Here is a 12,828-nt window from a genome sequence, read left to right as displayed (position 1 = left end):
GTTTGGAGAGAGACTTGTTGAAATTCAGTCCCAAATGGGGTAAGTACTCGGAAACATTGCGTTGAACCACTAAATGGCTTGTTTAGTGTTCTTTGGGGTTAGAATAGGTTAGAATACATTAAATTTGATTGATTACAAGTTCTAGGGATGCATGAAGAGTGTTTAGAAGTGTGTAGAAACACTTGCCGAAATTTTGTCCAAAATGGGCTAAGAACTAGGAAATATTGCGTTAAACCACTAAATTACTTGTCTAGTGTTGTTAGGGGTTAGAATATGTTAGAATAAAATAAATTTTATTGATTACAAGGGCTAGAGATGCATGAAGAGTGTTTAGAAGTGTGGAGAAAGACTTGTTGAAATTTGGTCCCAAATTGGCTAAGAACTCGGAAACATTGCGTTGACCCACTAAATGGCTTCTCTAGTGTTGTTTGGGGTTAGAATATGTTAGAATCAAAGGAATTTGACTGATTACAAGTGCTAGAGGTGCATGAAGAGTGTTTAGAGGAGTGTAGAAATACTTGTTTAAATTCGGTTCAAAATGGGCTAAGAACCCACAAATATTGCTTTGAAGAATTAAATGGCTTCTCTAGTGCTTTTTGGGGTTAAAATATGTGTATGTTAGAATACAATACATGAAGAGCACTACAAGAAAACAAGGCGAAAACCTACCAATTTTCCTACCAATTTAGTGGTAAGCTACCATTTATCTAAGATTTTCTTACGAAAAACCAATGTCGAAGGAAATTGGAAGTATATTTCCTACAAAACTTTTTCGTGAGAAAGTCGTAAAGAATATCCTACGGAAATCCTACTAAAATATAGTCGTAGAAAATTTCGTAGGAAATTCGACATAATATGATAGGAAATTACGTAGTAGGTATTTAATAAGAAATGTTCCTATCCATTTCCTACGAAAACTATTGTGAATGAATTGTTTAGGAAATTGGTAGGAAAAATTTCCTACCAGTTTCTTACGGGTTATATCTCGTAGGTTAATCGTAGGTTTTATTCAACATGTACCCAACAATTGTCTCAAATATTTAAATCTATTTACATATATATTTATTTTAAATTTTAATTAATTTTGAAAATATTTGTGGTTATCATTGACACTATTATTTTCTAAATTTTAATCTTTACAAAATTCTAAAATACTAAATATAACCCATAATTTAATATATTAAAGTAAAAATCATAATCCAACGCTTTTAAAATTCAATTCTAATTATTTTTAGAGAATTTCTTAGATATACCCCTCTTGGGGTATCTCTTTTTAAAAATACCCCTATAGGGGAAGCATTTTTAAATATACCCTCTTAAAGACTTTTAAGACAATTTTACCCTCCTAAATGACCTAAACACAGTTTCTCCTTTCTCTTCTCCTTTCTCTTCTCCTTTCTTCGCCGTTTCACCGTTTCGAAGCTTCACCGTCGTTGACTCTCGCCGTCGTCGACTCTCGCCTTCGTCTCTTCTCGGCATCGGCGTCGTCTCTTCTCGGCATCGCCGTCGTCTCTTCTCTCCATCGCCGTCGTCTCTTCTCGGTATCGCCTTCGTCTCTTCACCGTCGTTGACTCTCGCCGTCGTCTCTTCTCGGCATCGACGTCGTCTCTTCTCGGCATCGCTGTCGTCTGTTCTCTCCATCGCCGTCGTCTCTTCTAGGCATCCCCTTCGTCTCTTCTCTCTATCGCCTTCGTTTCTTAATTACATATTTCCTGGTTCGTTTACCAGATCTGATCACTACTTGATTAGATCTCATCACTTTTTCAACCAATTTTGTTCTTCTTCGATGTACTTGTTGTTATCTGTGGTTGAATTTTGAAGGATTTTTTCATTGTTGTTTCTATTCTTATACCTTTTAAAATCCATTTAAAATCCTTATAATTCATTTACTGACCACGTTTTCATTGTGATATTGCTTTGTTTTCGCAGGACTTATTATAGATGCTTGAACTGTATTCAGTTTGTGGATTATGGAAGTTGAAGTTGAAGAGTGAATTTGATAGGAGAGCCCATCACCAATGAAAGATACTTAGTGTTGTAGAGAAACTTGATAGCTATAGGTTTGGTGTTGTTATGTTGGTTTTGTTGTCTAGAAGAGCTGATGTGTTAAATGGACTAGATGAGACTCATATATCATGTATTTGAGGTAATGGACTAGATGAGACCAGTTTTGGCTCTCTCTCCTAGCATTAGTTAATTCGTTCTTTAATTGCAGGTGTTGCTACATGTGCATCGTATCCTCTTGACTGCAGAAATTGAAGCTTTGAATCACTCGATGTCACAGTCGCATAATTGGCTATAAGCTCTCGTGGATTAGTCCTAACGATGCTGGAGATTTGAGCATTGCTGAACACATAACTTCTAAGAAGCTTGAGAACAGAATCAAGATTCACCTCGTCATGTAACGTGTTGGCTCGTTGTAGAGATTAATAAGTGGACAAAAGAGAAGGAGGTTACAGTGGGCTTTACAAATGAACAAACGAAATTCTTTTATGTATGCATAGCTTTTGGAGAAGTGAAATTAAAGTCTGAAATATATTCCATTAAACCCGTAATTATTGTTTGTAATCGCTAACTACTTCTGATTTGGTTGTGATGGTTCTTCTTTCATTGTTATTTCAACCTCAAGTTCATGTGTTAATACTTATGTATGTTACTATTTGTTACCTTTGTGACATGAATGGAAGATTTATATGGACCTGTAAGTAGGTAAAATACTTTTAAAAGCTATACAAAAATCTTGTAAAATCTTTTAAATACTTCACAAAACCTTACAAAAACATTGTAACACTTTTTAATTAGTTTTTAAACCCTTAATATACATTTAAACACCTTATAAAAACCTTATAAACACCTTATAAAAACCTTATAAAAACCTTATAAAAACCTTATAAAAACCTTTTAAAAGCTTTATAAAGCCTTAATACACTTTTTTATTTAGTTTTTAAACCCTTACTATACAGTTATACACCTTATAAAAACCTTATAAAAACCTTATAAAAACCTTAATAAAACCTTATAAACACCATATAAAAACCTTATAAAAACCTTTTAAAAACTTTATAAAGCCCTAATACACATTTTAAACACCTTATTAAAGTCTTTGTAAAAAATTTTGAAAACTTTTACAAGATTTCTTATAGGTTTTAAAGTTTGTATAATGTTTTTATAATTTTTAAAGTTCTTATTCGAGATTGATGAGTTCTACTCATTTTAGAACCTTATTACTTTGTATTTTACGTGTAGCATCATGATCATAATATCATTTACCAAGATCTTAACCACATACATATACTTCTACATAGAGCTAAGAAACAAGGAAGATTATAAAAGGTTTTTAAAAAGATTTTAAAAGGTTTTTAAAAGAATTTACAAGGGTTCTAAAATGTTTAAAAAAAAAACATTAAATACAAGGGTTTTAAAAGGTTTTACAATCTTTTAAATACTTCACAAAACCTTATAAAAGCATTGTAAAACTTTTTAAAAGTCTTTTAAAACCTTTTAAAAACCTTAAAAAGGCTTGTAAAATATTTTAAATACTTTTAAAAAGTTTTTAAAAGTCTTCTAAGAACCTTTTAACAACCTTATAAAAGGCTTGTAAAAACTTTATAAAAGGCTTGTAAAATCTTTCAAATGCTTTTTAAAATCTTTATACACATTTTAAACACCTTATAATAGTCTTGTAAGACCTTTTAAATACTTTAACATTATTTCCATAGGTTTTCAAAGTTTGTAAGACCTTATTGCTTTGTATTTTACGTGTAGCATCATGATCATAATATTATTTACCAAGATCTTAACCACATACATATGAATCTACATATAGTAAGGAAACAAGGAAGACAACTATATAATAATAAAGCCAAGAACGTGGATGAGAACAAGCACCACTACAGCTCAACACCACAACCTTTTACAAATGCAAGCAAACACCACCAACATTTTTCCAGCTGCAATTCTCACACCTGAAATCGCCCACCTCAACATTATAACCAAACAAGAGATTGATCCTTCACAGATAACAACTTCTTTAACAGTAGGACACAAAGCTATATTCCTCATAAGCTTTATAGTCGCCTTTAGTCCCACCAACAACACCACAATCCATTACGAAAACCGTGATAATCTTTATGAAGATTCCAAACTGTATAAAACACATTAAAAATCAATTTAAAATGCTTTTAAAAGGTTTGTAATTTTTTTTGTTAAACTAAGATTATGAAACAAAAACTAAATTTCAGATTATACCCTAATGAATCTGTGCCTACTAACATCTATTCAATTTTACCTAAATTTTATATGGAATCTACAAAATTAACACAAACCTGAATAATGGATTCAACAATCCATAACTGACGACGGCGACAAATGCTCTACCACCAACGACCACGCTAGAGAGAGCAGATCCAGAGAGATGATGAGAGAGAGCAGATCCAGAGAGATGATGGAGAGAGAGCAGATCCAGAGAGATGAGATCCAGAGAAAAGCAAATCGAGAAAGTAGATCGAGTATTGAGAGAGAAGAGATCCAGAGATAGAAGAGATGGAGAGAGAGAGAAGCTCTCCAGATAGATAGGAGATGCAGAGAAAGAAGAGATGGAGAGAGAGAGAGAGAAACGATGCAGAGAAGAGATGATGGAGAAGGAGAAAAGGGTTTTTGTAATTAGGTTAAATCATTAAGGGTATAACTGTCTTTTTGTACAAAAAGAAGGGTATATTTAAAAATGTTCTCCCCACTAGGGCATTTTTAAAAATGTATTCCCCAAAAGGGGCATTTTTAAAATTGTCCCTTATTTTTAAGCCTAAACCATAATAAAAAAATAGTTATGTATACAAAAACTAAAATTCAAAACATAAATGTAAATCTTTCATTTTTACTAGAGAGCAATTTGAAGAAAAACAAAAAACTTTTGTATATCTAAAAAAATATAATAGATACATCTTATATATATCATGTACACTTTTATATACTAAAAAGTATAATCAAAAAGTGAATTAGTAAATTATGATAATGCTTAATCATGTAAGTAGATTTTTTTTTTTTAAACTGTAAAGATATTCTATGTAAAACATCATAGTGTTTATTTTATTTTTTTCATCAACATTGTAGTGTTTATTAAAATTAAAAGATATGTAAAATTTAAATTTTATTAATTTTCTGTCTATCTAAAGTTAAGTGTTTAAAAAAAATAGAACGATGTTTTGTTTCATTTAGTAAAATTGGGTTATGATCAAACACACACCAAATAGAGAAAAAAAATATTTAACTTAAACAGTATTATGATCAAGACAAAAGCGAGTGATATAACGTTGTCGACGCTAAAAGGAAGGATAAACAAGAAGGTTGGATATGTTGAGAGCCACGTTAAATTGGAGTTGAGCTACTATCCGCTAGTGGCAGAATCGAATGAGAGGGAAAAGTGTAGGATTTGTGATGATGAGGATTTGGATGTGTATTTGACGTCCTTTGATACAGAGAAGCGAAGATGTGTGTTGTTTGTGGATGTCACAAAGGTATCGAAACAGCCTGAGCAAGTGATTGAAGATGATGATGATGAGGCTGTTAGAGTGGACCAAAGTTCTGTTGGTATGAATTATCAAAACCAACAGACTAGAGATGATGAGGCTAACGCCATTGTTCCATCCGAAGAGAAAGATAAAGGAAAGGGTGTAGAGGGCGATTCTGAAACTTTAGGACGTGAAGAAGGTGATGAATATGTTGAACAACCACCTGTTGTAACACCTTCTCAGGTTATAGACCCATGGGAAGACGGTTTGACTTTGAGGAAATTTGACGAATTCCCAAACAAGAAGGCATTGCAAGAGGTGGTGGATAGAGCTTCGTTTGCTAATTGTTTTATGTTTAAAATTGTGAAGTCGGATAAGGATCGTTATGTGTTGAAATGTTCTAAAGAAGGATGTAGTTGGGGTTCACGAGCGACAAGAGTTCCAGAGACTGAGATTTTCTCTATCTGGCGGCACAACAATATGCATAGTTGCTCTCGGGCGAGTAAAAGTTCAAGCAACAGTAACAGGCGCGGCACTCCGGAATTAGTTGCATCCCTTTTGCATAATGATTATCCAGGACAGATGGAAACTCCACGTCCCAAGATTATCATGGAACTTGTGAAGGCCAAATTAGGTTTGAATGTATCATACTCGACGGCATTGACAGGGAAAGTTAAAGCCGTTAGTGATTTGTGTGGTACCGCGGAAGAAAGCTATAAAATGCTCCCTTGTTATTTGCACATGTTAGAGACGGTTAATCAAGGTACGATAACATATGTGCATTTGGATGAGAATAAGAAATTCATGTACTTGTTCATAGCTTTGGGAGTTAGCATTGAGGGGTTTAAAGTCATGAGGAAGGTTATTAAGTATAGATGCAACATTTCTAAAGAACGGATATGGTGGTGTTCTTGTTTTTGCCTCGGCTCAAGATCCTAACCGTCATCATTATCCGTTAGCGTTTGGTGTTCTTGACGGTGAGAATGATGCGAGTTGGAATTGGTTTATGAAGATGTTGAAAACCGTTATTGGAGACTCCTCTGAAATAGTATTTATGACTGACAGAAATGCAAGTCTCATCAAAGCCATAGCTAATGTGTATCCACAAGCTCATCATGGGTTTTGTATATACCATTTGTCCCAAAATGTGAAAGGTCATGCTTCCAATTATAACAGAGATGTTGTTGCATGGAGATTCATGGAGGTTAGCAGATTATACACAGTGGTTGAGTTCGAAGTGGAATACAATTCTTTCAAGATAAGGTATCCAAATGCTGCCAAGTATCTCGAAGATTCTACGAAGGTTGAAAAATGGGCAAGATGTGTATTTCCAGGAGAAAGGTACAACCTAGACACTAGCAACGGTGTGGAATCATTGAACAGCGTATTCAAAGATGTTAGGAGGTACTCCTTAATTCCCATGCTTGATGCGATTATCGGAAAATTCTCTGAATGGTTTAATGAACATCGGAAAGAGGCCGTGTCTGGTTCGGTTGCAAATAAATTGGTGCCTTTTGTGGAGAATTACTTGCACGATTTATGGGGGGTTGCTGAGAAACTAAAAATGACTGAGCTAAACACTTTTGAGCTCCAATACAATGTCATTGACAACGACGGGAAGCCTTATTTGGTGAATTTTCTTATGAGGAGTTGTGGTTGCAGGTTTTTTGATATTCAAAAGTACCCTTGTGTACATGCATTGGCCGCTTTCATAGAGTACCTAAAGACTAAAGATAGAACTAGAGATATCCAAATGCATGAGTTGTGTTCTAGGTACTATTGGACGGAGCTGTGGGCGATGGCGTATTACCTGACAATTTTCCTAGTACCGGATAAGTCTCAGTGGAACGTCCCGGCTTGGGTGAAAAATGTTCAGATCATTCCGCCAAAATGCAAAACAAAGGGTGGAAGGAACATAACTAAAAGGTTTGCGTCTACTGGAGAAAAGCGACCACCAAAGAGAAAAAGAACACAAAATAAAAGGCGGCGGAGACAAGGACTACAATGGTTGTTATTCGGAGTTTCTAGTAATGTTTGATTAATGTTTCGTTTATTTTTGATTCATGTATGGAACCTTCTGTTTGTACCTCTACTCTCTATGTTATGTGACAATGTATGTTTGCTTAATATTTAACTTGATGTGTCGTAGCAGGGTGAAACAGGTATAACTGTCATTTTTAAGGCGTAACTGGCATCTGTTTGGTAAAACTGGTACAATTGGTAAAACCGGTAAAACTAGTAAAACTGACATACTAGTACAATTAGTATAACTGATAAAAAATGTTTAAGATGCATAAAATTATTTTAAATTGAACCTAACTATGTATGTACCAATAAACGACATACTTAATGTGTTAATGTTGGTAAAAAGTACACTTTTAAAAAATATTTATATTTTGGGTCGATATGAAAGAATCTAAACTAGTGTTTCCTTATACTTTTAAGTTCACTTTGTAAATAATCACCAAGTTGAGATGAAAAAGTTATATAAATATAAATTTTTCAGTTATGAATACATAGAATACTCTTAATCGTAGGTAGACTGACATGAATAAATTGTACAACTACTAAATATAGTTTTAAGACAGTGTAATACTAATTAAACTGAAAAACATCAAAAGTACAACTATTTGCAATCTTGGTACAACTACATCCTTGTGGGTACAACTAAGTGTGAACACATAGTGTGAACACAAATGCTGGACAAATCATATTGATCCCTTTCTATATGTTTTACATACTTAGGTAGGTTTTATACATATCATGCATGTCTTGCATACATTTTGCATATTTGGAGTGTTTCAGGTACTTAGGAGACATGCAGGACGAAGTAGAGGAACAAGCGTTACTCGACATGCATACGATCGAGTGGGACGATCGAGTGAGAAGCAGGGATGCGTTGCAGAAACATAATTCACTCGACAGACGTGATCGAGTAGCGGATCGAGCGGTTGATCGAGTAGGATGATCGAGTGAACCGAGGAATGCGAAACAACCGTCACTCGACGTGCACACTCGAGTGACACGATCGAGCAAAGCAGAGAAGATGCTCACTCGAGATGCTCACTCGACCAACTTAGTCACAACAACTTTTAAACCGCTTTTACGTTGTCGTTTTATGTTTTAAGGTTTTCTCAAACATTGTTATAAATAGGTCTCATTTGGATGCCCGGGGGATCGAGTTCTTACATTAGGTTTTTGTTGTTAGCAACCAAATAATCTAGACAATTGTAATTTAGATTTCTTTGAAGTTATTTTGATTTCGCACTTAGTTCTTTGATCATTGTTGTTTATCTTACTGTCATCTTTATTATTATGCATGTTTTGAACGTTTCTGGTTTCATGATGTTTAACATGATTTCTGCATCCGAGTAGTGTTAGGGTTCTTGAGGATGGAATAGATTACGTGGAAGATGTTAGTTTGCTAGAATGTTTATGTTAGATTCGATTTGTTTCCCTTCTGGATTAGAGTTTTATTGGCTAGTTCTTCTTTGATCAATTGGAACTAGGTCTTAGACATTTCATGCCCGAAAGGTATATGATGAAATGTCTGAACCAACTAGTGCCAGAGATTTACATGCTTAGCCCAAGAGATTGGTTGTCTAAGATGTTTATTGACATTAATGAGATGTTTCTTTATGCCTGTTTACTACATGTTTCATCAATGAGAATTTAGATTAGGAAGTGTTGTAAACTTGATAGTTTCTACCAAGAGATTGGATTGACTAGTATTAGAAGTTCATTGTCTAGGGATTAGTATGTTTGCAGTTTGATAAACACTCGAAGTAGATTAGCATACTTCACCTACATCAATAACCTCATCCTCAGGAACTTCTATCAATTTGTGCTTTCTGTTTAATTTTCTCGTTATTTACTTGTTCTGCTTTGTTTTCTTGCCAGGATCAATAATCATCACGTTTTAGCTTATGCATGGTAGTCTATGTTTTACAGCCTTACATTTATCGCATGTTTAACATGTTCGCTTAGGATCACTTAAAACCAAAAATCATTTATGCTTGCTTGACTTAGTCATTTCTGATATATCTTGATTGTTAGCATCACACCTGATTGGATTGATACCTATTGTACTGCAATGACATGATAGTACTCTAGGGTAATTGATAGAAAAATCCTAGTATCAATTTGGCGACGCTGCCATTTGGGTGTTTGTTTGTTACATTTGAGATTTTAAACTTGCTAAGATCAAGTTTTTACTCAACATTCACTACGGTTACTCACTTTGTTCCTTCTATTTCTCTCTTGATTCAGGTACAACTCTTGCTCAACTGCTCCTACTTGACTAACACACTCAACCGTCTCGCGAGCTAAGCTGATTTGATTTGTATGCACACACGGTTGCAAGGCACAGAGAACTTGTTCCAGCCCTCCGACCATATTGATCGCTTGGTACCTGCATCACGACAGCAACGTAACAGAGTTACACCACCCCAAGTGGAGATGGAAAACATTCAACCACCACCTCCACCACGGGCACCTACACGGATTGGAGCTGGTGATGCCCCACGCAACCATACCCATTGTAAGGGTATAGTGCCTCCAGCCATGGAGAACAACAACTTTGAGATCAAGAGTGGTCTGATCTCCATGGTTCAGCAGAATAAATTTCTTGGTCTGCCTATGGAAGACCCCCTGGATCACCTCGATGAGTTTGATCGTCTCTACAGTCTCACCAAGATAAATGGGGTCAATGAGGACAGTTTCAAGCTGCGTCTCTTTCCATTCTCTCTGGGTGACAAAGCTCATCAATCGGAGAAAACTCTTCCTCCAGGATCTATCACTTCCTGGGATCAATGCAAGCAATCGTTTCTTGCCAAGTTTGTCTCAAACTCCAGAACTGCACGTCTGCGCAACGAGATCTCTGGGTTCACTCAGAACAATGGAGAAAAGCTTTGTGAAGCCTGGGAACGCTTCAAAAGTTATCAGTCTCAGTGGCCCCACCATGGCTTCACCAAGGAGTCTCTCCTCAGTACTCTTTATCGGGGTGTTCTCCCAAAGATCCGGATGTTGCTTGACACTACCAACTATGGCAACTTTCTGAACAAGGACGTCGACGATGGTTGGGAGCTTGTTGAGAATCTATCCCAATCCGATGACAATTACAATGAAGACTACAATAGAACCATCAGGGTAAGCACAGATCTTGATGAGATGTACAAGAAGGAGATGAAAGCTGTGAATGATAAGGTGGAAAAACTCTTGATGAGCCAGCAGAGGAACATTCATTTCGTCTCTGAAGACGACCCTTACCAGATTCTAGATGGGGAGGGAGAACAATCTGAGGAGATAAGTTATGTCCAGAACCAAGGTGGCTACAACAAGGGATACAACCCTTATAAGCAGAATCCCAATCTGTCTTATAGGAGCACCAATGTTGCAAATCCCCAGGATCAGGTTTATCCACCTCCACAACAGCAGCAGCAGGGGCAGAACAAACCATTTGTGCCCTACAACCAAGGTTATACGCCCAAACAACAATTTCAGCAAGGTTACCAACCTCCAGCAGAACCACCACAATGATTCCAACCTCAACGCACTCCGCCTCCTCAGGCACCAGACCATGACATGAAAAACATGCTTCAGCAACTCCTACAGGGACAAGCAAGTGGCTCCATTGAAAATGCTAAGAATTTTGCTGAGCTGACTCACAGATGGGACTGCTCATACAATGATCTGAACATGAAGATGGAGACTCTGAATTCCAAGATCAAGTATATGGAGGGCAAAACTGCTTCTACTTCGGCCCCAAAGCCCGGCCAACTCCCAGGAAAAGCTGTTCAGAATCCTAAGGAGTTTTCTCATGCCATCACACTGAGGAGCGGTAAAAACTTACCTCCCAGACAAGGACCTATTGTAGTAACTGAGGAAAGTGAAGACTTGGAAGGGGAGGATGTATGTCAGAATGAAGATCCGGTTGTCCCTTTGGAAGAATAAGAAGTCGTACCTGAAGAAGCTCCTCAACCTGCTGAGAAACATGCTGAAACACCTGCAGTTTCCAAGGATAAACCTACGAGATACGTTCCCCCATCATACAAACCACCTCTTCCATTTCCAGGACGATTCAAGAAGCAGCAAGCTGAGAAGTATAAGGCTTTATTTGAAAAGCAATTGAGAGAGATTGAGTTGAGAATGCCATTGCTGGATGCATTCGCACTTGTCCCTCCTTATCAGAAGTTCCTCAAAGATTTGGTTATGGAGAGAGCAAAAGAAGTACAAGGCATGGTGATATTGAGTCAAAATGCAGTGCCATTATCCAAAAGAAGATCACCCCCAATTAAATGGTATGTCTAGTGTTATTTAGGGTTATAATATGTTAGAATAAAATGAATTTGATTGATTACAAGTGCTAGAGATGCATGAAAAGTGTTTAGAAGTGTGGAGAAAGACTTGTTAAAATTTAGTCCCAACCGGGCTAAGAACTCGGAAACATTGCGTTGAACCACTAAATGGCTTGTCTAGTGTTGTTTGAGGTTAGAATATGTTAGAATCAAATGAATTTGACTGATTACAAGTGCTAGAGATGCATGAAGAGTGTTTAGAAGAGCGTAGAAATACTTGTTTAAATTTGGTACGAAATGGGCTAAGAACCCACAAATATTGCTTTGAAGAATTAAATGGCTTCTCTAGTGCTTTTTGGGGTTAGAATATATTAGAATAGAATAATTTTGATTGATTGCAAGTGATAGAGTTGCATGAAGAGTGTTTAGAAGTGAGGAGAAAAACTTGCTGAAATTTGGTCAGAAATGGTCCAACAACCCCCAAAACTTGCTTTGAAGCATTAAATGGCTTGTCTAGTGTTTTTGGGGGTTAGAATATATTAGAATACAATAAATTTGAGTGATTATAAGTGCTAGAGATGCATGAAGAGTGTTTAGAAGTGTGGAGAAAGACTTGTTGATATTTGGTCCCAAATGGGCTAAGAACTCGGAAACATTGCGTTGAACCACTAAATGACTTATCTAGTGATGTTTGGGTTTAGAATATGTTAGAATACAATAATTTTGACTGATTACAAGTGCTAGAGATACATGAAGAGTGTTTAAAAGTGTGGAGAAAGACTTGTTGAAATTTGGTCCCAAAGGAGCTAAGAACCCACAAACATTTCTTTGAAGCAGTAAATGCCTTGTCCAGTGTTGTTTAGGGTTAGAATATGTTAGAATCAAATGAATTTGACTGATTACAAGTGCTAGAGATGCATGAAGAGTGTTTAGAAGAGCGTAGAAATACTTGTTTAAATTTGGTACGAAATGGGCTAAGAACCCACAAATATTGCTTTGAAGAATTAAATGGCTTCTCTAGTGCT

At 36.2% G+C, this 12,828-nt stretch overlaps 1 protein-coding gene, 1 long non-coding RNA gene and 1 other non-coding gene across 3 annotated transcripts; 1 reads left to right on the top strand and 2 right to left on the bottom strand.

Annotated features, from left to right (window-relative positions):
• Positions 1–3,678: 3,678 nt before the first annotated feature.
• Positions 3,679–4,511, bottom strand: LOC111829365. Its single transcript, XR_002832845.1, has 2 exons — positions 4,326–4,511; positions 3,679–4,144 (listed from the first exon to the last, which is right to left on the bottom strand). It is a non-coding gene; the product is annotated as an uncharacterized LOC111829365 (long non-coding RNA).
• Positions 4,512–5,279: 768 nt separating this feature from the next.
• Positions 5,280–7,545, top strand: LOC111829361. The gene is made up of 2 exons (XM_023778310.1): positions 5,280–6,270; positions 6,383–7,545. The coding sequence occupies exons 1-2, from the start codon at positions 5,280–5,282 to the stop codon at positions 7,543–7,545; spliced, it is 2,154 nt and encodes a 717-aa protein (XP_023634078.1).
• A 2,825-nt stretch (positions 7,546–10,370) lies between these two features.
• LOC111829369 lies at positions 10,371–10,474 on the bottom strand. Its single transcript, XR_002832848.1, has one exon. It is a non-coding gene; the product is annotated as a small nucleolar RNA R71 (small nucleolar RNA).
• Between the last annotated feature and the right edge of the window lie 2,354 nt (positions 10,475–12,828).

Source organism: Capsella rubella, unplaced genomic scaffold (assembly GCF_000375325.1).
Source record: "Capsella rubella cultivar Monte Gargano unplaced genomic scaffold, Caprub1_0 scaffold_14, whole genome shotgun sequence".
Taxonomy (NCBI): domain Eukaryota; kingdom Viridiplantae; phylum Streptophyta; class Magnoliopsida; order Brassicales; family Brassicaceae; genus Capsella; species Capsella rubella.
The sequence above is the reverse complement of the archived record's forward strand: the minus strand, read 5'-3'. Positions and strand labels throughout refer to the sequence as shown.

Excerpts from the sequence above, each read along its gene's own strand:
- LOC111829361 (XM_023778310.1), top strand. The coding sequence starts at position 5,280 with ATGATCAAGACAAAAGCGAGTGATATAACGTTGTCGACGCTAAAAGGA. Across the intron at positions 6,271-6,382 it reads GTTAGAGACGGTTAATCAAG|ATGCAACATTTCTAAAGAAC; the intron begins GTACGATAACAT and ends TATTAAGTATAG.